The sequence below is a fragment of the Typopeltis vanoorti genome, chromosome 2 (assembly GCF_054136105.1).
Source record: "Typopeltis vanoorti isolate ZY-2024b chromosome 2, IOZ_Tvanoo_1.0, whole genome shotgun sequence".
In the NCBI taxonomy this organism is placed as follows: domain Eukaryota; kingdom Metazoa; phylum Arthropoda; class Arachnida; order Uropygi; family Thelyphonidae; genus Typopeltis; species Typopeltis vanoorti.
In genome coordinates, this window is record NC_143550.1 from 5,983,902 (window position 1) to 6,008,811 (window position 24,910).

The window sequence follows — 24,910 nt, forward strand, 5'->3', positions numbered from 1 at the left end:
ACCATCGGCATTCTTTAAAATCATTCTACCATGTACATTTTTCCTTTTACTTGCTACGTATCTAAAAAACTGTTTAGGATTCTCTTTAGCCTGCATGGCCAATATTCTTTCGTAATCCTTTTTTGCTTTTCTTACCACACTCGTTACCCTTCTGGCCTGCACTTTATACCGTTCATGTGCCTGCCGGACACCTTTCTCCTTAAATTCCCTCCATATTTGTTTCTTTTTTTGCAGCTCAAGCGTAATGGTGTTATTCATCCATTTAACCCCTACTTGATTTATTATTTGGACTCTAGGTATACAGTCAGCCATTACTTCATGCAAACACTTCTTAACTGCCTCCCATGTACTATCAACTTCTAGTTCTTGCAGCTGTACATGCCATGGCACTGAACCAATCAAACTCCTAAACTTGTCATACTTTCCAGCCCGATAATTCCACATGTACTCTGTCTTAATTGAAAATTCCACACCTTTCGCTACCTCCCAAGTCAAGACCCTATGATCACTCTCACCAATTGGTGGCAGTATGGTCATATTTGTTACAACCAAATCCTCAGATGCAATTACTAGGTCAAGCACTCTCTGACCCCTAGTATTTTCCATTACATGCTGTCGCAGATAGTTATCCCTTAATGACCGCGTAAAATCCAATTCCTTCCTCCCGTGTGTCTTCTCCTCACTCCAATCAATGCGACCATAGTTGAAATCTCCCATAATAATTACCCTCCTTCCACTCATTTCTTCTATTTGCCTATGCATACTATCCCCACCATCTATTCCATCACCTGTTCTATAGCAGCACCCAATTGTATATTTAGTTCTGCTAGCCACAATATCACACCAAATGGCCTCAAATGTGCTCTTTTCTCTATCCTGCAATTCTCCTTGGCTGTAGCTCATCAGCTATCATCAACAATACTCCTTCCCCCATTTTATTCTCCCTATCATTCCTGAACACACTATACCCATCGCATTCGATCCCACTAGCTATATCATCTACAGTCAGCCATGATTCACTAATACCAATAACCTGGGTCTGGAAGTGCCAACCATGCCCAAAAACTCTTCCTTCTTGTTCCTAATACTCCTTGCATTAGTGTACATGAATTTAAGACCCCCAACCCTACATTGATGCCTTATATTAACTATCCCACTCTGATTTGTTGTCCTTATTCACTCGGGCATATTATATGCATTCATACATTCAACTGCCTCCCTAAGGACTGTATATCTAACCCCCCCTTAATAAATCTAGTTTCCCTGAATTTGCACATCCACTACATTCAGCAACACTTTCTCAAGTCTCCTTACACTGTAACCATTCAAATGCAAGCCATCCATGTTATATAGATCCTTTCGCCCTTCGAACTCACTCCACACACGTCCACAAATTCCTCACAACTTGTCATACATAACCCACGCATAAAGTCATTCGCAATTATGGCCCTCCTTTTAAACATTTCACTGTCATACCATGGCAAAAGACTACTCAATCTAACTCTCTCACTCTTTTCTTTTGCTTCCTCAAACAATTCATTCAGGTCTTCTATCATTTCAAATCATTTCTCCTTTCAAATCATTCGTACCTGCCACAACAATCATTTCTTTCACCCTTTCCTTTTGCTCTCTAATAGACTCAGTTACATCCTTTATGGTCGCTCCAGGTTGGTACGATTTTGTCAAATCCTCTACTAACACACCTCGTACTAACGAGTCTCCATACAGCACTCTATCCTTCATTTTGTTCATGTTCACACTCATACGCCTATTTTTCCTGTCATACTTTTTATTATTGGCTGGTTCATTCAGTCGACTTTTGCTCATATGCTCTAGCTGCTGTTTTGCCCTTTGTATTGCATCATTCAACAACACGATCTCACTCATTGCATCTATCTCATCTTTTTTATTCTCTGTAAAACCATTAATACTATCATTCACACTTTCTACATTCACACTCCCACAATTCTCTGGTACAACCTCGCCGTTTCTTGTCATATCCCTATTTTCTTCATTCTGAAGTTTGACACAAATATCACACTCACGATCCGAAATACACTACAATTCCTCATTCTCCCTACATTTTCTACACACATTCACTCCTTTATTATCATCTAACCACTCTGACCGCACTTCGCAAAGCGTACATTTCGCAGATAGTACACAAAATCATCTCCTTTACATTACCGTTCTTGAAAGAAGATGGTGAACCATCATTACTGGCCGCCATTTTCCTTCGTATTGGAGCCATACTTACTAGTAACGTATTTTATCAAATTATAAATTATAAACACCAAAAACACACAAACAGACGCACTAAGATACGCAAGGCAAACAAAACTATGCAATATTAAAGTAAATTTCTCAATGATAACTGAAAATAACGCTTATCTTATCAGGAGCTTTCACGAACACTACACACTACGAATCCCTCTAGCGGCGACTTCCCAACATAGATTATGTTATAAAACACTTTAGTACACTAACTACATTACTAAAACTACAATAATATACTAAAATTACACAATTAAATCTAACAAAATATTAATAAATCAACAAAAATCGCAAATCTTTCAGGAGCTCTCCGACAGTACGTCCTTTCACCATGTTTATAGCCACATATATTCAATCTATAACTAACTTGCTGATCATCTTCAGTTTAACTAATAATTCAGGAAAGTAGAATGACAACAGTGAACTTCAAAAGAGATATGAGGCACATCCTAGACAGGTAAAATACAGTAGATATATGATTGAAACATGTATATGATTAAACAAAAAAAAGTTTACAATTAATATTAAATAATAATAATATTATTATTATTCAGGCCTCCATAGAGTCAGACTCATCGTGGGAGGTCCTTCGGAAACACAAAGTTTATCATACTGCTCATTGACCGTTCTTGCTCTATCCACTCTCTCAGGCAATGCATTCCACAGTTCAACCACCTTCCACACAAAGAAACCACTCCTCACCCTCTAGCTTCCTTTCATAACTTCCAGGGATGGCACCCTTGTCATCGCTCCTTTCCACCGTTCCACCAAGCGAAAGAACTCCCCAATTTATACCCTGTAACAGCCCTCTCAACAGTTTAAAAGTCTTGATCATATCACCTCTCCTTCTATCCACCGAACTCTGCAGTCCACATCCCCTCAGTCGATCCTCATAACTGACATTGTACAGTCCTGAAATCATCTTTGTTATCCACCTCTGTACCCTTTCCACAATTAATTTATCCCCTTCAAATCCTGGGGACCAAATTTGGGAACAATAGTCTAAGTGTGGTCTGATCAGGGTCTTATGCAATGGAATGATAACTCTTTTATCTCTGCAGGTCAGCATCCTTCTCAGTATTGCAGCAATCCTCTGGGTTATCTTCAACATTTGTACAATATGTGTGTTTCTTTATATATATATATATTTCACTTTATTTTCTGATAATTCTTTTATTTACTATATTAATGATCAGTTTTTGATGATCAGAAGGACAATGTGGCTTTTGTCCTGTTAATAGCACAACTGACCAAATCTTCACTTTAAGGCATGTCTTTGAGAAATCTTGGGAATATTCCAAGAATGTCTACACATGTTTTGTGGACTTGGAGAAGGCATATGACTGGGTTCCTCAGGATAAGCTTTGGCAAGTAGTACAGGAGTATGGAGTGGATGACTGACTATTAGCTGCCATCAAGTCCCTGTATGAATGCCCAGAGTTTTGTGTCAGGGTAAACAGCACAAAGTCTGAACCTTTCACAGTCTCCGTTGGCCTCCGCTAAGGGTGTGTTCTGTTACCCCTCCTTTTCATAATATTTATGGACTGGATTGATAGGCACAGCCGAGGCAGTGAGTGTGTCAGAATTGGAAGATGTAGCATTGGACGTCTGCTTTTTGCAGATGACCTAGTTCTGCTTAGCTCTTCCACAGATGACCTCCAGTGGACCCTGGATATGTCTCAAGACAACCCAGTGCACTCTACATGTAAGTGGAGTTCCAATGAGGCAGGTGGAGAAGTTTAAATACCTTGGGTCCATATTCACGAATGATGGAAAATGGGACGTAGAGCTAGATACTCGAATTGGCTTAGCAAGCTCAATATTGCAGGAGCTTAGCAGTTCGGTAGTACTGAAGCGGGAATTAAGCCAGAAGGCAAAGCTGGCTGTCTTCAATACAGTCTATGTTCCCATCCTCACCTATGGTCATGAGAGTTGGGTAATGACTGAAAGAATGCGGACATGAATCCAAGCGACTGAAATGAGGTTCCTTCAAGGGGTTGCAGGGCTGACAAGACTTGACAGAGTCAGAAGCTCTGCAATTCGGGAAACCCTCAATACTCAACCGCTGCTTCTCTGTGTTGAGAGATCACAGTTACGTTGGTACGGGCACCTGGTCAGAATGCCACAAGAGAGGCTCCTTCAGCAGGTCCTCTTTGCCAAGCCAGAGGGTGGAAGGCCAAGGACTCGCTGGATAGATTATATCCAAATCCTTGGGTGGACACGTTTGGGAATCCCACCAGAACACCTGAGCTTGGTGGCAGAGGAGCGTGACCACTGGAAGTTCCTCTTGCAGCTGTTGCCCCCACAATCCAATTACAAAAGGTGGGTCTTGAAGATGTATGTATGTATGATCAGTTTTTTTTTTTAAGAAGTTAATTCTTGGAATTCACATATCTACTTGGAGTTTTACTATGCTGAGTTGGTCTGCAGATCTGTCAGTTTTGCATACCATAAATTCCATTAGGTCATCAGTTAAAAATGCAGAATACACTGCAGATGAATTTTCTGCATCAAGTGGTAAAAGTAGCTCATCTTCTGTATCGTACTCCTGAACCAGTACTGCCATGTTACTTCCTGGATTCCATTCATTCGAAACTGAAACCTTACTTTGTGAAATATCTTCCTCATTAGATAGGAACTGCTCTGTAAATACAATACCTGATTGAAATCGTCATGAATTATTCACATCTTTGAAAATTCGAAATCATCAGATGCGATTTTTTTCTTTTTGACAGCAGCTCAAGAAACTCATCACTAGAACATGTGGATTTCCCACATGTTTCTAGTTTCTTGGTTTTCATCAGATGTTCTTCATATAGAATATAGCATTCATTTTCAGTTAGGAATAGATAAATTTTTACTTCCTCTGTATAATGTCCGAAGACTGGAGGCAGCTGTCCCTATGTAGTGAACAACATACCCTTCCCAATAGCCACTATACTGCAGACAAGAAAAATAAGTAGTTATACTGTATCACTGAATAAGGTACAGAGACATTTGTAGTCTGCATAACATATTTGTCAAAAATAGTGCAGTTAGAGACTGGGATAAAAATGGCACTACCTAATGCAACGTATGTCCTCTCCCACAGAAACTGTGCTGCATTGACTCAAGCAAAAACCATTTGTTGTACTGCCAAACAGAGTATCTAACTTAAAACAATTGTCCTAACATTTGTCCAAATTTTCAATAATATGAAAGAAGTGCTTGTTTGAATGAATTTGAAATTTTTGATGTCATTAAGACAGATCACAAATGCTAACTTCAAATAAAATTCTACTGAGAGTTGCAACTAACATGCTGTATAAACTTTGTATCAGTGAGCCTGATGCAGAAGCTGCACACAAACAATAATGAGAAGTCTCGTGGGTATGATAAACATGGGAAAGACTTCCTAACGTGAACGTGTTAAAATAATATCTGCGTAAAAGATGGGTCAAACCAGAAGATTCTCTTGATATTCCTTTTCACAATCAAACTCCTTTTTATCCTGCGAAGAGACATTTAAAGGAAATCTAGTAAACATCTGGGAAAGAAAAAGTAGAATATTTGTCCTTGGTACATAGTTAAGGATCTTTGAAATTAGTTTATAGATTCTAGCATTGTATGGGATTCAGACTCTACAAGCAGGGTTGGGGTCTCCTCCTTCTCTCACCTGTTTACCAAGTTATTTATGATTATCTTTTCTCATCCTTTGGGTGAACAGGATATTCAGCCAAGAATAAGCTGAAAAAACATCAGTACTGCATCCTCTGTTCTCATCTAGCGTAGTACAGTTAACAATGACAACCATAGAATGTTTTGGTCAAAGACTCATCTTTTACATAAATGCCTGTTTTAAATTTGAGTGCTTATTCAGAGAGTGCTTAAGTACTACCACATTGCACTAAGTTGAACTGGAATGAAGCTTTCCTTCCAAAAGTTCAAGTACATCTGCTACTTATTAATTATAGGCAATATTTTCTTTATGTATATCAACCACTTATCTCTATGCTGTACCATTCTCATGCAACTTATATTCATTGTTATTCTACCTTTATAAATTGTCAGTTATGCTGAAGATGTTCTCTTAGTTTCAAATCAAAATATTTTGTAATATACTTTGTAATACTCTTTTTTTTTTTTTTTTTTTTTTTTTTTTTAATGTTCACTTGAGATTCTTAAACAGCATCTTCACTCTTAGATTAAATTCATTTCAGATATGTTCCCAGTAGAATGCATTAATGCCATTATTTATTTTTTTTACTCTTCTGTCAAAGTGGGCTGGTAATAATGATTCTACTGTAATCATTTGTGTTGCTTGTTTAATATGCATATATATTTACTCCTGAGATCCAACCTTGATATAAGGATTAGAACATTGAAAAAATTAATCAGTTATATATTTCTCTAAAATACTTTGTTTAGTAAGTTATTTAACATCAAGCTTTAAATAATGGACCCTGCCTTACTTTTGGTTTATTTTCAATTGTATTATTTTAAATGTCGGTTAAATTTGACTTTTTATTTTCTTGATATTTAACTAAAAATCAGCTGTTTTTTAGTTATTGTATAAAATGTATTTTCTTTGTCAGGCACTCTGCCATCAACTTCCTGAGAAAATGTGGTAAGCATTGCATTTGATATATGTCATAAATTTATGAAATTACGTTTTAGCAGTGGAATATGCAGGATTTCCTTGGGGAAAAGGTCCACGAGTCATTATTTTCTTAACGAAGGGATTTTACTTCTTCTTTATTAATATTTTTAATTTATTATTATTATTATTACTATTTTACTGTCATCTTCCAATTCTGTCATTAGTAATAACAATTCTGTACATTGACAGAATTTACCAAAATGACTGATAAATTGTTTCATAGTCTACATTTCAGTATATTGGTCATCCTCTTAGATACTTCTTTTATTAGGCAGTGGATATGGGTGGGGGTGTCTATTCTTCATGTATTTTTCTTGCATTTACTACTGATATTTTTGTATATAGCATTGTATACAAAAATATCAGTGTCAGATACAGGAAAAGCATGCAGAACTTATATACTGGTATTTTATTTTTATTTTAGAGCGCTTGCAGTTCATTGTGCAATGGAAGCAGGCATGTTCCAATATGTTTGGAGTATATGCTGTGTTGATATGTTGTTCAGCTCTGATGGTTATTTGAATTTGCACTTTTTTTTTTTTTTTTTTGTATAAAATACAAGGGATAAAAAGAAAATATGTCATGCTGGATCATCACATCATTCTCAATTTTCTCTATTTTCTAAATTTATTTTCATCATCATCATCATCTGATCTCATCCTCTTGATAACCAGTTGAGTCCACTAAGAAGAAAGAAAAAAAAGAAAAAATTTATTTTAGATGTTAAAAAAAAAAAAAAACTTAAGGAACTATACAAGCTCAAACTGCATGTAAAAGTCTCCTTGTCTAGAGCAAGCTTTTACAAATATCTCTGCCCACAGTGGGATTTGAACCCATGCCCTGTTAGTTGGAGAGTGGCATACTAACCACCTGGACAACCAAGCTAGCAGTGGCTTGGCCTGGCTTTTATAAAATAACACATAAAGTTTCATAAGTGAGACCTTCCACAGTGAATCTTTTGGCTTCATGGAGGTCTAACGATGATGAAAATATCTTCAGTTATAAATGCCTGAAATTTATGTAATTTGTTCTCATAAAAAGAACACTCACATAGGTAGGTGCTTATGGGAGGGAAGTACATGTTTAATTCATTTTGGAAAGTTGGATTGCAAGCCTGGAGGCCAATGCTATTTATGAATCTCTTTGTAATAGGTAGAAGGTATGCAGAACTTAACTGCATTTTTTGTATGTTCATCATGTTTAGTTATTGATTGTGTTTACTGCATCAAATTTTTTTTGGAAGTTAGGATTCGTTATAAGTAAGCTTAATTGGGTTTTATTATAATCTTATAAAGAAAAATATATACAGGAAAGCCTCACTTAATGCAATTAATTAATCCATCAAATAATACATGCTAAGCGAAATTGTGTTAAGCAAATACAATAAACAATAGCAATCATTGTAATTCATCCATCAGTTAGTGTAAATTTGGAAAAAAAAAATTACAGTATTAGCTATAGTAGAGGATGAAATCACCAAAGTTAATAAAAATCAATTGCTTAAATTTTTATTTAATGTCTAAACATTTGATTGAGCTACTTTTTTACAAAAAAATTAAGTGAAGATGTTTGAATAGTGCCCGACTTTTTCATATTGTCATGCAATTTGCGATAGCTGGTGATCACTTTATCAAGATTTTGGCAGACTTTGAATCCTTGTTCCATATCAGGATCAGCATCAAACAAAATTTCCTTAGCATGCTCAATGTGATTGAAAACTTGCTCAAGTTCTTTTGTGGTTAGCTTCTTAGTCGTACCATTCTCTTCTTGTTTGCGCTTTCTTTTTCTTTTTCTGGTTGAAGGAGATCATTCTCACTTAACTGTTCTGAATGGGAATCAGGCAAGTTTCTCATATCTTCATTATCCAGTTCATTAAATCCAAGTTTTTTTCCAACTGCTGTTTTCTTCAATAATGGTAGATCTTGGATTTTGTGTATAATAAACTAACATAGACTTGAGTTTAAAGTCGCCTTCAGTATTGCCTCCTAATAAAAGCGTACGATCATTAGATACCTTGTATCCAGGTTGAGATGCTTCAGTTTTATCTAGGAATTTTTTTGTTGGCATATGCTTCCAAAACAAATCGGTTTCATCGATGTTGAATATTTGCCGATCATCATAATCACCCTCCTGAATTATCCTTTGCAATTCTTCAGGAAATTTGGCCACAGAATCTTTATCAGCACCAGCAGATTCCCCAGTTATTCTTACGTCTCAATTTTTAAAATGGTCAAACCATCCTAAACTTGCAGTAAAGCTTTCAAATTCCTCTTCAAATTTGGTTTCTTTCAATGAGGTAAAAATATTGAGCTTTTGCCTGAATACTCCCTATACTAAGAGGTATTCATTTTTGGTTATAATCCTCAATCCAGAGTGATAGAAGACGCTCCATCTTGATCATTAAATGGCTTCTATTTCGGATGATCTGCATACTTAAAGAAGCAGTAGCAACTTTGCCTTGTTCTTTGTATTCTTTGCTCTTATTTAATATAGTCCAAACTGTAGATTCACTGTATCCCAGGTCTCGCACAATCATTGTATTACTAATGACCTTCAGTTTTTCCATTCGCTGTAGATTAGCAACAAAAAATTTTGCATAATGTAAAAACATCATGTTAACTGATTAATCACTCGCTTGAAGTGGGAAATAGTATAATTTCACTCAATCGCGCCTGTCGAATTTGCATTAAACGAGGTTTTCCTGTACTGGAAAAATTGCACTTTATATAAACTGTTAGCAAGAATTAAAGTTTAATTTTAAATACATGGACTTTGTTTTTGTGTTGAATACGATGGCTACTCCTTCTTTTCCTTGATTGTCATTGCTTGAATATAACATTTTGTATTTATTGCTCAGAAAGATCTGACCAGTTTTTGTCTTTTTTTTGTTTATGTCAATCTGGTACGTATCTAATTCCTCAGCTAGCTCCATTTCTTTGCCATTCAGGCTTCTTATGTTGATAGTACCGATCTTTAACTCTGGTGATGTTGAGTTGTGGTGTGTGTTCTGATTTGTTCCAGTAGCTGACTTTTCGCTGTTCACCCTGGTTCCCTGGCGAAAACAACAGCGGCCTTGTTTAACCAGGCGATGTCCCAGCCGGCATGAAATTTTGTCATGTTGTACCATCATTTTGTATTTTGGTTTAATTCAGTATCCAGATAGATACCCAACAGGGTGCACCACGAGAAGGTGAGGCTTGAACATTAGATCAGAATCCCTGGTCGGATCTCCGCATTCCTTTAAAGGCTATGTGGAGGTTTCCTCTCAGTTATACAGCTTTGACCCTTAAGCACCCCCATTTGGTCAGCATCCAGGAATGCGTTAGCAGAGCTAATCTCAGTTGGTATGGTCACTTGAACAGAATGATTCTAGTAGCAAGGCTTATACGTTGGTTAGACATAACTGGTAATTAGTTTATGGAATTAGCAACGCAAATGAAGTATATTAATTAAAGGTAACTTTAATGAATCACTTCTATATTTCGGCAACGTCACATTGCCATCTTCAGGAACATAGAGATATGGTATGTGCACTCAGGAACTAACACAAAGCAAATGAGGAAGAAAGCAAGAAACTAATATTGTTCCTAAAGTCCTAATGGTGCCCTCTTGCGGGCTAATTTGGTAGTCTTGGCAGTTGGGCTGAAGTTCTCATAATGAAAGTCTCCCAAATTTGGGGCAGTTTCATGCACCCAAATTTGTTGAGGTTAGGAACGTTTTTTAGAGCTGCTGAAGATTCTTTGAATAATCTTTCGTATTTAAACTTGCTACGATGAATTATTTTTGTTTTCTTCCAACGAATTTTATGGTGGGTATCTAAGGCATGGTCTGCCAGCCCAGAGCGGCTGTACTGGTGAAACCGGATGTAGTCTTGGTGTTCTGAAATCCTGATATTTGTTGTTCTGCCTGTTTGGCCAAAGTAGGACAATTTGCAGCTGCAAGGGACCTGGTATACACCAGGTAGGTCTAGGGGAAGTGGTTGGTCTTTGGTAGAGCGGATAAGGGATGCCAACTTTTTATATGGTCTGTAACAGGAAGTAAGGTCATATTTTTTGAGGATATTGGTTATTTTCTCAGAGGTGCCCTGGATGTAGGGAATGGTGATAGACTTGGTGTAATCTTTATTGTGGAGGGGGGTTGTGGTTTGCAGGTTTTAGTATTTTTTGGATTTTTTTGGGGTTATAGCCATTGGCTAAGAAAGTGTTGAGGATGTGGTTTAGTTCAATAGTCAGGGCCTTGTCATCTGAGCAGATTAATTTTGCCCTGTTATATAGTGTTTTTATCACCCCATATTGTTGTGAGGGGGGGGGGATTGTTGGTGAATGTATCGGCCAGTATGGGTGGGTTTTCTGTAAACAGAGAAAACCAAAGATCCATTAAGCTGGCGGGTGATTAAAGTGTCTAGGAAGGGGAGGGTGTTGTTTTCCTCTTTTTCTAAGGTGAACTGGACTCTGGGGTGTTGGTTGTTTAAGTGTGTTAGGAAGGAGTGGAGTGTGTCTGAGCCATGTGGCCAAATAGCAAACACATCATCCACATAACGAAGCCAAATAGTGGGTTTTTGTGGGGCGGAGTTTAAGGCTTTCTCTTCAAACGTCTCCATAAAGAAATTGGCCAAGGGTGGGGAAAGTGGCGAACCCATGGCTGTCCCCTCTATCTGTTTGTAGAACTTTCCTTGCCAAACGAAATAGCCTGAGTTCATTGTGAACTGAAATAGGGCTGAGATATCGGGAGGAAACTTGGCTTGGATGAGCTCAAGGGTTTCTTTGAGTGGGACGTTAGTGAATAGGGAGGAGACGTCAAAACTGACCATTATGTCAGTGTGTTGGAGTGTGAGGTTTTCTATACTGGCTTTAAAGTGGGCTGAGTTTTTTATGTGTGATGGTGTGTTGCCAGTGTAGTGTGTGAGTGTTTTGGCTAAATGTTTGGCTAATTTATATGTGGGGGAATCAATGCCATCCACTATGGGACGCAATGGCACATTTTGTTTATGTATTTTTGGGAGTCCATATAATCGGGGGGGGGTCTAGAGTTATAAGGTTTAAGTTTGTTGGTGACTTTCACAGGCCAAGAAGTGACTTTCTTAAGGAGTCTGTGGAGAGTTCTAATCTGAGAGCTGGTCGGATTGTATTCAATGGGGAGGTAAGTCGTACGGTCTAGTACTAAAGCATTTAGCTTACCTTTGTAGTCTTTTTGATTGAGTGCCACAGTGGCGCTTCCCTTATCAGCTTTGGTACTATTTTTTTGTTGTTTTTCAATTCTTGTAGGGCTGCATATTCGTTTTTGGATAAGTTGGTTTTTGGAGGTTTGGCTTTAGTCAGAACACCGACTACATCCAGTCTTACGTTGTTGGCGATATGGTTAGGCAGGTTACGAATCCCACGCTCTATTTGGATCATGATTTCTTCAGCAGTTATCCTTTTCGGAGCTAGGGCGAAATTGTGACCACGTGAAAGTGCGGTGAGTGCTTCAGGCTTTAAAACTGCCGACGAGAAGTTGACTACAGTGTTGAGTGGTGGCTGTGGTAAGGAAGTAGAATTCTTCGTCAGGTTTTCGTATTTTTTTTATGTGCCGACTACGTATTTTTTCGAATTCTTTTCTTGCCGATGAGCATGGGATGTCATGAAATATCGACCATAGATCACGGCCGAGTGTATTCGAAAGCTCTTCCTCTAGCGCCCGTAAGGTTTTGTTTTCGTCGGCAAGGAGAACGTGCGTTGCGGTAATTTGTTCTCTTAACAGGGCGAAGCTAGTGCGGTTATAAATGCGTATAGCTTTCTCTGAAGTAAAACGGTGCTTCAATTTGACACAATTAGGGATCACTTTGTTATCCCAGCAGCGTTTTAGTGGCAAAGTGATCCCTAATTGTGTCAAATTGCGGCAAAGGCAGCGGCAAAGTGATCCCTAATTGTGTCAAATCGAAGCACCGTTTTACTTCAGAGAAAGCTCTATGCATTTATAACCGCACTAGCTTCGCCCTGTTAAGAGAACAAATTACTGCGACGCGCGTTCTCCTTGCCGACGAAAACAAAACGTTACGGGCGGTAGAGGAAGAGCTTTCGAATACACTCGGCCGTGATCTATGGTCGATACTTCATGACATCTCATGCTCATCGGCAAGAAAAGAATTCGAAAAAATACGTAGTCGGCACGAAAAAAAAATACGAAAACCTGACGAAGAATTCTACTTCCTTACCACAGCCACCACTCAACACTGTAGTCAACCTCTCGTCGGCAGTTTTAAAGCCTGAAGCACTCACCGCACTTTCACGTGGTCACAATTTCGCCCTAGCTCCGAAAAGGATACCTGCTGAAGAAATCATGATCCAAATAGAGCGTGGGATTCGCAACCTGCCTAACCATATCGCCAACAACATAAGACTGGATGTAGTCGGTGTTCTGACTAAAGCCAAACCTCCAAAAACCAACTTATCCAAAAACGAATATGCAGCCCTACAAGAATTGATAAACAACAAAAAAATAGTAATCACCAAAGCTGATAAGGGAAGCATCACTGTGGTACTCAATCAAAAAGACTACAAAGGTAAGCTAAATGCTTTAGTACTAGACCGTACGACTTACCTCCCCATTGAATACAATCCGACCAGCTCTCAGATTAGATCTCTCCACAGACTCCTTAAGAAAGTCACTTCTTGGCCTGTGGAAGTCACCAACAAACTTAAACCTTATAACCCTAGACCCCCCCCCCCCCCAATTATATGGACTCCCAAAAATACATAAACAAAATGTGCCATTGCGTCCCATAGTGGATGGCATTGATTCCCCCACATATAAATTAGCCAAACATTTAGCCAAAACGCTCACACACATTACACTGGCAACACACCATCACACATAAAAAACTCAGCCCACTTTAAAGCTAGTATAGAAAACCTCACACTCCAACACACTGACATAATGGTCAGTTTTGATGTCTCCTCCCTATTCACTAATGTCCCACTCAAAGAAACCCTTGAGCTCATCCAAGCCAAGTTTCCTCTCGATATCTCAGCCCTATTTCAGTTCACAATGAACTCAGGCTATTTCGTTTGGCAAGGAAAGTTCTACAAACAGATAGAGGGGACAGCCATGGGTTCGCCACTTTCCCCACCCTTGGCCAATTTCTTTATGGAGACGTTTGAAGAGAAAGCCTTAAACTCCGCCCCACAAAAACCCACTATTTGGCTTCGTTATGTGGATGATGTGTTTGCTATTTGGCCACATGGCTCAGACACACTCCACTCCTTCCTAACACACTTAAACAACCAACACCCCAGAGTCCAGTTCACCTTAGAAAAAGAGGAAAACAACACCCTCCCCTTCCTAGACACTTTAATCACCCGCCAGCTTAATGGATCTTTGGTTTTCTCTGTTTACAGAAAACCCACCCATACTGGCCGATACATTCACCAACAATCCCCCTCCCCTCACAACAATATGGGGTGATAAAAACACTATATAACAGGGCAAAATTATTCTGCTCAGATGTGACAAGGCCCTGACTATTGAACTAAACCACATCCTCAACACTTTCTTAGCCAATGGCTATAACCCCAAAAAAATCCAAAAAATACTAAAACCTGCAAACCACAACCCCCCTCCACAATAAAGATTACACCAAATCTATCACCATCCCCTACATCCAGGGCACCTCTGAGAAAATAACCAAATTTGGGAGACTTTCTCAACACTTTCTTAGCCAATGGCTATAACCCCAAAAAAATCCAAAAAATACTAAAACCTGCAAACCACAACCCCCCTCCACAATAAAGATTACACCAAATCTATCACCATCCCCTACATCCAGGGCACCTCTGAGAAAATAACCAATATCCTCAAAAAATATGACCTTACTTCCTGTTACAGACCATGTAAAAAGTTGGCATCCCTTATCCGCTCTACCAAAGACCAACCACTTCTCCTAGACCTACCTGGTGTATACCAGGTCCCTTGCAGCTGCAAATTGTCCTACTTTGGCCAAACAGGCAGAACAACAAATATCAGGATTTCAGAACACCAAGACTACATCCGGTTTCACCAGTACAGCCGCTCTGGGCTGGCAGACCATGCCTTAGATACCCACCATAAAATTCGTTGGAAGAAAACAAAAATAATTCATCGCAGCAAGTTTAAATATGAAAGATTATTCAAAGAATCTTCAGCAGCTCTAAAAAACGTTCCTAACCTCAACAAATTTGGGTGCATGAAACTGCCCCAAATTTGGGAGACTTTCATTATGAGAACTTCAGCCCAACTGCCAAGACTACCAAATTAGCCCGCAAGAGGGCATCATTAGGACTTTTAGGAACAATATTAATTTCTTTTTAATTCCCCCAATTATATGGACTCCCAAAAATACATAAACAAAATGTGCCATTGCGTCCCATAGTGGATGGCATTGATTCCCCCACATATAAATTAGCCAAACATTTAGCCAAAACGCTCACACACATTACACTGGCAACACACCATCACACATAAAAAACTCAGCCCACTTTAAAGCTAGTATAGAAAACCTCACACTCCAACACACTGACATAATGGTCAGTTTTGATGTCTCCTCCCTATTCACTAATGTCCCACTCAAAGAAACCCTTGAGCTCATCCAAGCCAAGTTTCCTCTCGATATCTCAGCCCTATTTCAGTTCACAATGAACTCAGGCTATTTCGTTTGGCAAGGAAAGTTCTACAAACAGATAGAGGGGACAGCCATGGGTTCGCCACTTTCCCCACCCTTGGCCAATTTCTTTATGGAGACGTTTGAAGAGAAAGCCTTAAACTCCGCCCCACAAAAACCCACTATTTGGCTTCGTTATGTGGATGATGTGTTTGCTATTTGGCCACATGGCTCAGACACACTCCACTCCTTCCTAACACACTTAAACAACCAACACCCCAGAGTCCAGTTCACCTTAGAAAAAGAGGAAAACAACACCCTCCCCTTCCTAGACACTTTAATCACCCGCCAGCTTAATGGATCTTTGGTTTTCTCTGTTTACAGAAAACCCACCCATACTGGCTGATACATTCACCAACAATCCCCCTCCCCTCACAACAATATGGGGTGATAAAAACACTATATAACAGGGCAAAATTAATCTGCTCAGATGTGACAAGGCCCTGACTATTGAACTAAACCACATCCTCAACACTTTCTTAGCCAATGGCTATAACCCCAAAAAAATCCAAAAAATACTAAAACCTGCAAACCACAACCCCCCTCCACAATAAAGATTACACCAAATCTATCACCATCCCCTACATCCAGGGCACCTCTGAGAAAATAACCAATATCCTCAAAAAATATGACCTTACTTCCTGTTACAGACCATGTAAAAAGTTGGCATCCCTTATCCGCTCTACCAAAGACCAACCACTTCTCCTAGACCTACCTGGTGTATACCAGGTCCCTTGCAGCTGCAAATTGTCCTACTTTGGCCAAACAGGCAGAACAACAAATATCAGGATTTCAGAACACCAAGACTACATCCGGTTTCACCAGTACAGCCGCTCTGGGCTGGCAGACCATGCCTTGGATACCCACCATAAAATTCGTTGGAAGAAAACAAAAATAATTCATCGCAGCAAGTTTAAATATGAAAGATTATTCAAAGAATCTTCAGCAGCTCTAAAAAACGTTCCTAACCTCAACAAATTTGGGTGCATGAAACTGCCCCAAATTTGGGAGACTTTCATTATGAGAACTTCAGCCCAACTGCCAAGACTACCAAATTAGCCCGCAAGAGGGCATCATTAGGACTTTTAGGAACAATATTAATTTCTTGCTTTCTTCCTCATTTGCTTTGTGTTAGTTCCTGAGTGCACATACCATATCTCTATGTTCCTGAAGATGGCAATGTGACGTTGCCGAAATATAGAAGTGATTCATTAAAGTTACCTTTAATTAATATACTTCATTTGCGTAATTAATTCCGTAAACTAATTACCATTTAAACAGAATGGGCAAGGAAAGATTAGCAAAACAAGTGTTCTCTGCCAGGTTGGCAGGAAAACGACCAAGAAGAAGATCAAGATATAGGTGCATTGATACAGTACAAAGTGCCTTAGACGATAGAAATATAAGATCTGATAATGTTGGAGTCTTGGCAAGTAACAGACTGATTTGGAGGAAAATTGTAGATAGGAAGTTAGTAATGATGTAAATTTTTCATATAGTACTATCATATCCTGTACACCCCTTGACGGTACATGGCAGGAATTTGATGATGATGGACTTTTTTGAAGTATCTCAGCTTGTATCATCAGAAATGATATAGAAGTACAATAAAGCAGTGATATAGCTCAGAGGATATGTTCCAGGAATAGGCAGAGTAGCACAATGAATTGCTGGATTTGTAAAACACTGATAAGTAGAGGTATGGAAGATAAGTAAGATAAGGCTTTGATAGGCTTACATCTGGATTACTTATTTTGGCTACCTTGGGTTTCTAGGGATCAGGAAGTGGTGTTGAAGAGATTCTTTACAAGAAATTATATGTCATTAATATAAATGTTTTTAAAACTTTGTTTCATGTATCTCCTAATTTAAACAAATTAATAAGAAATAGCAAAGTTTATTGAGTGATGGATCTACTCTGCTGTCTAGCGAAAGTCTAACTTTGACGACTAATGCAACTTTTTTTAAATTTAAATTAATAGAGTAGTTAAAAACATACCTGGTTGTGCATTTTTGGAAGATAGAAATGACAAGATATTCGTAGCCAAATTTGATTGAGCCAGAATGTACGATAAGAGAAAGGTGTAGAGAATGACACTTAATTATGTGAACTTTAGTATCTACTGTATTTTTCCGTGTTTAAGACGATACTTTTTTTTTTCTCAAATTTTTAGACCAAAAATTGGGGGTCGTCTTATACACAGGGGTAACCCGTTGAGAGACCTCCGACTGTCATGGCAAAACTGCCGGTACCTCATCTCCGTGAACAGGCTTCCACCAATTACTAGCCTTTGTTAACTCTGTTGATTGACATCATTAACGGCTGATTCTGAATAAACTAATCAGAACTCTGAAAGCATTCATATTGCAACTCAATGCATTGACAATATTTTGAGCACTATTCCATAAAAATGTCCGAAAATAAAAAACGATTGCCATATTCTTCAAAATTCAAGTTAAAAGTCATCAATTATGTAAAAGAACATGAAAATAAAGCTTCAGAGAGACAGTTTGGACCTCCACCCCTGAGTGTATGATTAGACAGTGGAGAAAACAGGAAGAACATCTACTCAAGATGCCAAAATAGGAGAGGGCCTTAAGAGGAAAACCAGCAAAATGGCCAAACTTGGGAGCAGAGGCTTAAGACTTGGATTACGGAGCAGTTCCAGAGTGGGATATGTGTGTCAACCAAACTTATTCAATAGGAGGCCAAAAAGGTTTGCAAAAGAAATGAACATTGTTGATTTCACAAGAAAGGCAAGATGGTGCTTCAACTTCATAGGAGAGAGAAGGGTTGGCCATGAGAACACGAACCATGTTAGCCCAGAAAATGCATCTTAGTATGTATCTTAAAAATATTACCTAATTACTAAATATACTTGGAATATTTTAAAAAATATCAAATGTGTTCTGTTTTATGTTTATAATATTGATTTCTTAACTTTTGGTTCAAAAAATTATGGTTTATCTTATACATGGAAAAATATTCAATAGCTGAAAATGAAAAATGAATAAAACTAGTAAAACAAAGAAGATGATGAATCAAAAGGACTTTAGATGTTGAAAGATTAAGAATTAAAATTATGAAAACTAAAAATTAAAGATCAATAACTGGTAAAGTATATACAGGACTAAAATGCCTAGCAACATGACAGTGTGCTGGGCATTTTGTGGGAATCATCTTCAGATTATAAACAGTTCATAACTATGACCTTGCTGTGTGGTTTAAGATTATGTATTGAGAGGAGTTTGGTTGGTTTGAGAGTAATGAGGAGTTAGATGGTTCACGATTAAAGGAGATAATTTATTTTGTTTAATTGCCAAGAGGGTGAGATTAGATGCGGTCTTTTTTTGTGTTTATAGCATCCTGATTGGTTCTTATCACTATAGATTCAGAGCCATGTAATTTGATTGTATTTTCTTGAAAATTAGTTATGGCAATTTCTTCAATTTCAGGGGTATGGTTAGATTGTATTGTGTGTTTTTGTTTGCATTTTTTTTAGTGGTGCAATGGAAGGATTCTAGTATGGGGATATTATATCATTAGCATTCTAATAAATGAGACTTGAAAGAATGAATGATAGATTCAATGTAACAGGTATTATTATTATTACATAACACCTCCAGGGAGTCCAAAGACTCATCGAGGGAGGGCACCTACTCTACAACTCTGTCTTCACCACCAACCGCAACTACTTTCATTATCTACACCAATGCCATCTACTGCCAACCACCACCACCACCACCACCACTAGTATTTTCACAGATAATCACAATCATCCATGCCCATGGCGGGATTCAAGCCTGGAGAGTGGATATGCTAACCACATGCAATACCTTTGCCTGCCTGGCTGGCCGGCAAAGGTATTGCATGCATGTGCTAAAAATTTTTCAGTGTCACTCCTATAAAACTCCTTTAATAAGTTAAAACATGTTAATGCACTACTGCATACACATACTGTAAACACAGTATGTGTTTACAGTATGTGTATGCATACTGTAAATGTAATTGTAGTTTTTTCTTATGTAAGTCAATTGATTTGTGTTAAAAAAAAATAAAACTATCAATAATGTATTATTGCTAGTTTGTTGGGTATTATTTCTCTGTAAATACCCAACATTATTAGTACTAATGTATTATTGCAAATAATGTTGGTTATTTGCAGAGAAATTAGTCCTCCAAAATTGGGAAACTATGAAATAGTCTTTTTTATTTAAATTATGTTTGTGAAGCACATCACAGTTTTTTTTTTATATACACTCTTTCCAGTAAGAAATTAATTTTATGAGAACTTTATCAAGACCAGATTCATCAGACTTTTGTTACCTGATTTTAGCACTTCCTTTAAATCAGGGATCGACAAACTTTTTAGACCATCGATCCCTTCATGGAATCCTTGATTCCTCATCGGCCCCCATCATGTTAGATAAATGAATAAATCAATAATAAATTTCTCAATTTAAAAATAATAATTCCTTCCCTTTTCATTGGTAAATTATGGTATAAATCCAAAATTTAAATACTCTTGCAAATACTGTTGGCATTTCTTCTATCAGGGGCCGCTATTATGGGCACTATAACTTTAAAAAAATTACACAGTAAATTCAAAATTACAGATCACTGAACACACTGATTCTGTTTGGTGATATGGGTGATAAATGCATACTAGCCTTGATTGTCTCCGTTCTAGATATCTTCATTGGGGAGAGCGTGCGCTTCACCCTCGTTGGCTCAGTTGATCAGCCAGTTGGCATTGCATGTTTCTAGGTGTTACTCAAAATCGTTTTAGGTGTTTATTGATCCCCTTTTGACCCCTAGACATTTATTGATCCCTTGGATAGCCACATAGATCCCCAGGGATCGATATCGACCACTTTACCAACCACTGCTCTAAATGGACTAATACCAACCTTCTTGTTTGAATGAAGTATGATTGCTGACAAGAGGTGAATGTAATATGTAGTAAATTATTGCATGAGACATTGGATCTAATTTTTGTTTTGGAGGCTGTAACTAGGAAACTTTTCAAAATACAAAAGTTTGACTGCCTTCTTTGAGGCATTTTGGTCATAATGAATAGACCCAACAAATGTTTTGAAAGTGTAGAGAGTGGTAATTATAGTTATTATTATCATCCACATGGTGTAATCATAATGAAGACAGCTTGTATATTGCATCTGATTTTGGAATATTCATAACTGATTCTGGAGCAGAAATAAACTTGAATTTTATTAGTGTGGTATTTATGGAACATAATACGAAGTTTGTGACTTTGTAAAGCTGTGATCCCTGTGTTGTTGTTGTTTGTGTTGAATAAAATACCCAGATTCTTAAATGTCCATTGTCATTACTAAGAAAAAGGGTATTTTATGAATGAGATAGATAATGTTGAGAGAGAGAGAGAGAGAGACAGGAAGACAGAGATACATGGCACAGACTGAGTAACATATATATATATATATATAACATTTAGTGATTAGAAAAAGATTATTGTGATATATATGGCTCAACAAATTATGCAAAACCCTACTTGCCACACAGAATATGTCTTGCCCTCCACCCTCCCCCAATCCCTATTTTTATCATCATGAAATTCCTGACATATATCTTCATGGGGTGTACAGGATCTTATGATAGTACTACATGAAAAGTTACATCATTACAAACTTCCTAACAAAAATTTTCCTCCAGATTAGCCTGTTATCTGTCTTCTAAGGCACTTTTTACTGTATCAATCCACACCTACATCTTGATCTTCCTTTGGGCCTTTTTCCTGCCATCCTGGCAAAGAATGCTTGTTCATCTAATCTTTCCTCTTCCCTTTCTGTTTAAAGTGGCCATACCCCCTGAGATTAGCCCTGTTAGCATTCCTGAATGCTAACAGAGCTATTCATAACATATTATGAAAGAATGCAGATTCTTTCATAATATCCTCACTTTTATGCAGTGACTTGCCATGTGTGAGTGTATTGGTTGAGCCCTGATGATATATATATATATGTTGAAGATACCAAGAAATTGTATAAACTTGGTTTTAATATATATATATAGTCAGATTTATATATAGAGTAAGAGGAATCTCTTGACGTGTTTTCCACATCCGAAGGTTGTAGTCTTTGGGGAAGACACGAATGAGGGAGGCTGTTCCAAAGTACAGAGGCAAATAGCATGAAAGAGGAATAAGAGAAGTTGGTTCAGTAAGTTTGGAGCTAGACTGTAAATGGGTGTTTGACCAGCAGGTGTTCTTGTTTTTACAGTTTGGAAAATGGCCATTTCAGCTCCACATTGCCCATGAAAAGTACCTGTAGAATAGGCTTAATGCAGGAACTGAATGTCTATGAGAGATTGATTGGAGTACATCTGTGTGAGAAGGAGCATCACTTAGCTGGATTATCTTTTTCTGAATGGCATCAAGCAATTTTAGAGGGGATTTGGATGGACCACCCCAACATATGAGCAGCATTCAATTGTTAGGTGTATCTGGGAGATACACCTAACAATGTAAGAAGTAAGAAGTAGTGCCTTGAATGGAGAAAGTATAGAGTTTTTTGCCAGCTGCAGAAGCTATGGCTGAGATGTGTTTGTGCCAGGAAAGGTTGGAGGTGTAGATCAACCCAAAAAGCGAGATCTGATTATGTTTGGATATCTGGTATTATCAACAGTTAGGGGAAGTGATATGAAATCTTTCTTGTGAGCAATTACACAGGTTTGGTAGTATTTAAGTTTGCAAAGTTATTTTCACCCCCACTGAAGTTTAGCAGGAGATTAAAATTTTGCTCATAATTAGGTTTAATTAAATGAATATAGCACAGAGAAATAATTAAACACAGGTTTAATAATTCCTGTATCTCGTGTCTGTCACAGCATATTCTTGGATACATTGAAATTGTAATAACACACACACACACACACACACACACACAAAAATCCCAGTTAACATGATGGTCACAAGAAGTTAAAGAAGCAGTCCTGGAAAAGAAGTAAGCACATATCAAAAGTTATTAGCAAAATAAGTCATTTTTCTCTGTATTTAAAGAATACAGAGAAAAATGTAAGAGAGCTAAGCTGTGTGTAAAAATTAGCTAAACAAAAGTCATGGGAAATCTTTATTAGGAATATAGAAGATAAATATCAGGAAAGTGGCAAAATGTTCTGGAAGGTATTGAAAAAAAAAAGCTTAGAAATGGAGGAAAGAATACTGTAAAAGGAATCGAATATGATAAAGGGAATATGAAAACGGAAGATAGGGATATCCTAAATGTCTGGAGTAATTATTTGGAAATAATTTCAAAGTGATTTTAATAATTACTTTGAAAGACTGTTAAACAAAACAAACAGTGACAGAACAGGAGTACACATCAATACCTGAGGTTGAAAAAGCTGTCAAAAACTTTGAATGCAGAAAGGCAGATGGAGTAGATGATATTGCACCAGAAATACTCATATATAGAGGTATAAAAGTTTTGCATTGACTATGCTGTTTAGTTCAGGCCTGTTCAGAAGATTGAATTCCAGATGAATGGAGTAGAACTCTCAAAATTCCTATCAATAAAAAGGGAAATTATAGCTTGTTATAATTTCCACATTTTTTTATGCAAGCATAAAAAAATAATAATTAATTTTTTTTATGCAAGCATACTTGAAAAGAGGTTCATGAAAATTCTGGAAGAAAAACTTGGAGAAGAACAAGCTGGATTCTAGCAAAATATTGGTTATCAAGGTGAGATTTTCTCTTCAGGGCATATAACAAGGATCTGTTAAGTTTTGTAGACCTGGAAAAGGCATATGACAAGGTGTCACAGAAAACCTTACAATTATGTTAGGTTTGGTTTATAGTTTATTTGGCACAAAACCATACTAAAGGTTACAGCTATACATAAGCAGTTAAAGAAAATTGTAAACAATATGCCTCTACAAAAATTAAGTTCCACAAAGCAGCATCTACAGATAAACAGAATTGCTGCAGAGGTCATAGCTACACACAAGGTCAGAGGTTATTACAGTAGTACAGAAATAGTTAACAAGTTAATAAACAAAAATGCATGTACAAAATACCAAGCCAAGGAATGCAGTATCTATATATAGATAAAATTATAACAAATGCTTTTACAGCAGTACATAAATAGGCAAAAAGGAATAATGCGATATGCATGCATAAAAATTAAATTTAGCAATATGGTATCTACATATAAACAAAATTACTAGAAGGTTACACAAATATACAAGGTGTTCTACAGCAATACTTAATTAGTCGAAAAATAAACTAGTAAATAATATGTTGTATACACAAAAGTTAAGTTAGCAATGCAGTATCTACATATAAACAAAATTACTGCAGAGATTATAGCAGTACATAAATAGACAACGGTACAAGCTAATAAACAAAATGCATGTACAAAACCAAGTCAAGGAATGTAGTATCTTCATATAGATAAGATTACAACAAATATTATTACAGTAATACATAAAGAGTCAAAAGGAATTATTATGCATACATATACAATATGTATGCATAAAAATTAAGTTTAGCAATGTGGTATTTACATATTAACAAAATACAACAAGATTACACAAATATACAAGATCAAAGGCTACAGCAATACATAATTGGTCAAAATTTAAACTAATGAATAATATACAGGGTGTTCGGGATAAATTTGACATATTTATAATTAATTATATTTTTCCGTAAGTTACATGTATTAACACACACTTCTCTTCATTTAAAAGTTTGGACCCTTCTTCATTCATATACAAGATGTCAGAAAGGATGGATAGCTGGAACCCACCTGAATCATGGAAGAGAATAACTTGTATCATGATGATTCGTGCCCGCCATCAAAATAAGGATATTACGACTGCTGCCCAATGCTCCCTGAATACAGTAAAAACAATCAGGCATGAACTAGAGACTTGCAATGGTGACTACGAGGATGTAGCAAGAAGAAAGATCCCTAGCAGACGATCTGATTGCGTTCGTACAGCAGAATTCCTCGCAAATCTGCAGGAACAGGTGTTGAAGAACCCTGGCATTGGAATTCGGGCTTTGTTCGTGGAGTTGCTAACTGTAGTCAAGCCCTGGATAACAAGGGTAGCCAATGGTAGGCCGTATGTATGGCAGCAGGATTCGGCCCCTTGCCACACCTCTGGGAAAAGTCAAAAATGGTTGTCTGAAAATTTCTACGACTTCACCAGTCCAAATGTTTGGCCTCCAAACTCCCCAGACCTTAACCCCATGGATTATTTTGTATGGGGCACAGTTGAAAAAGACACCAATCGCACTTCCAGTAATACAAAAGCCCAGTTAATGGATAAAATTAAA

General features: G+C 37.5%; 1 protein-coding gene across 3 annotated transcripts in view; it reads left to right on the forward strand.

Annotated features, from left to right (window-relative positions):
* LOC150108797 (RNA/RNP complex-1-interacting phosphatase homolog) overlaps positions 1-24,910 on the forward strand; it is a 198,016-nt gene that overhangs the window by 22,125 nt on the left and 150,981 nt on the right. For all 3 annotated transcript variants that reach the window (XM_090403309.1, XM_090403308.1, XM_090403310.1), the window contains one exon: positions 6,849-6,880. In XM_090403309.1, coding sequence (XP_090259435.1) covers positions 6,849-6,880 — 32 coding nt within the window. The remainder of the gene's footprint in view (positions 1-6,848; positions 6,881-24,910) is intronic.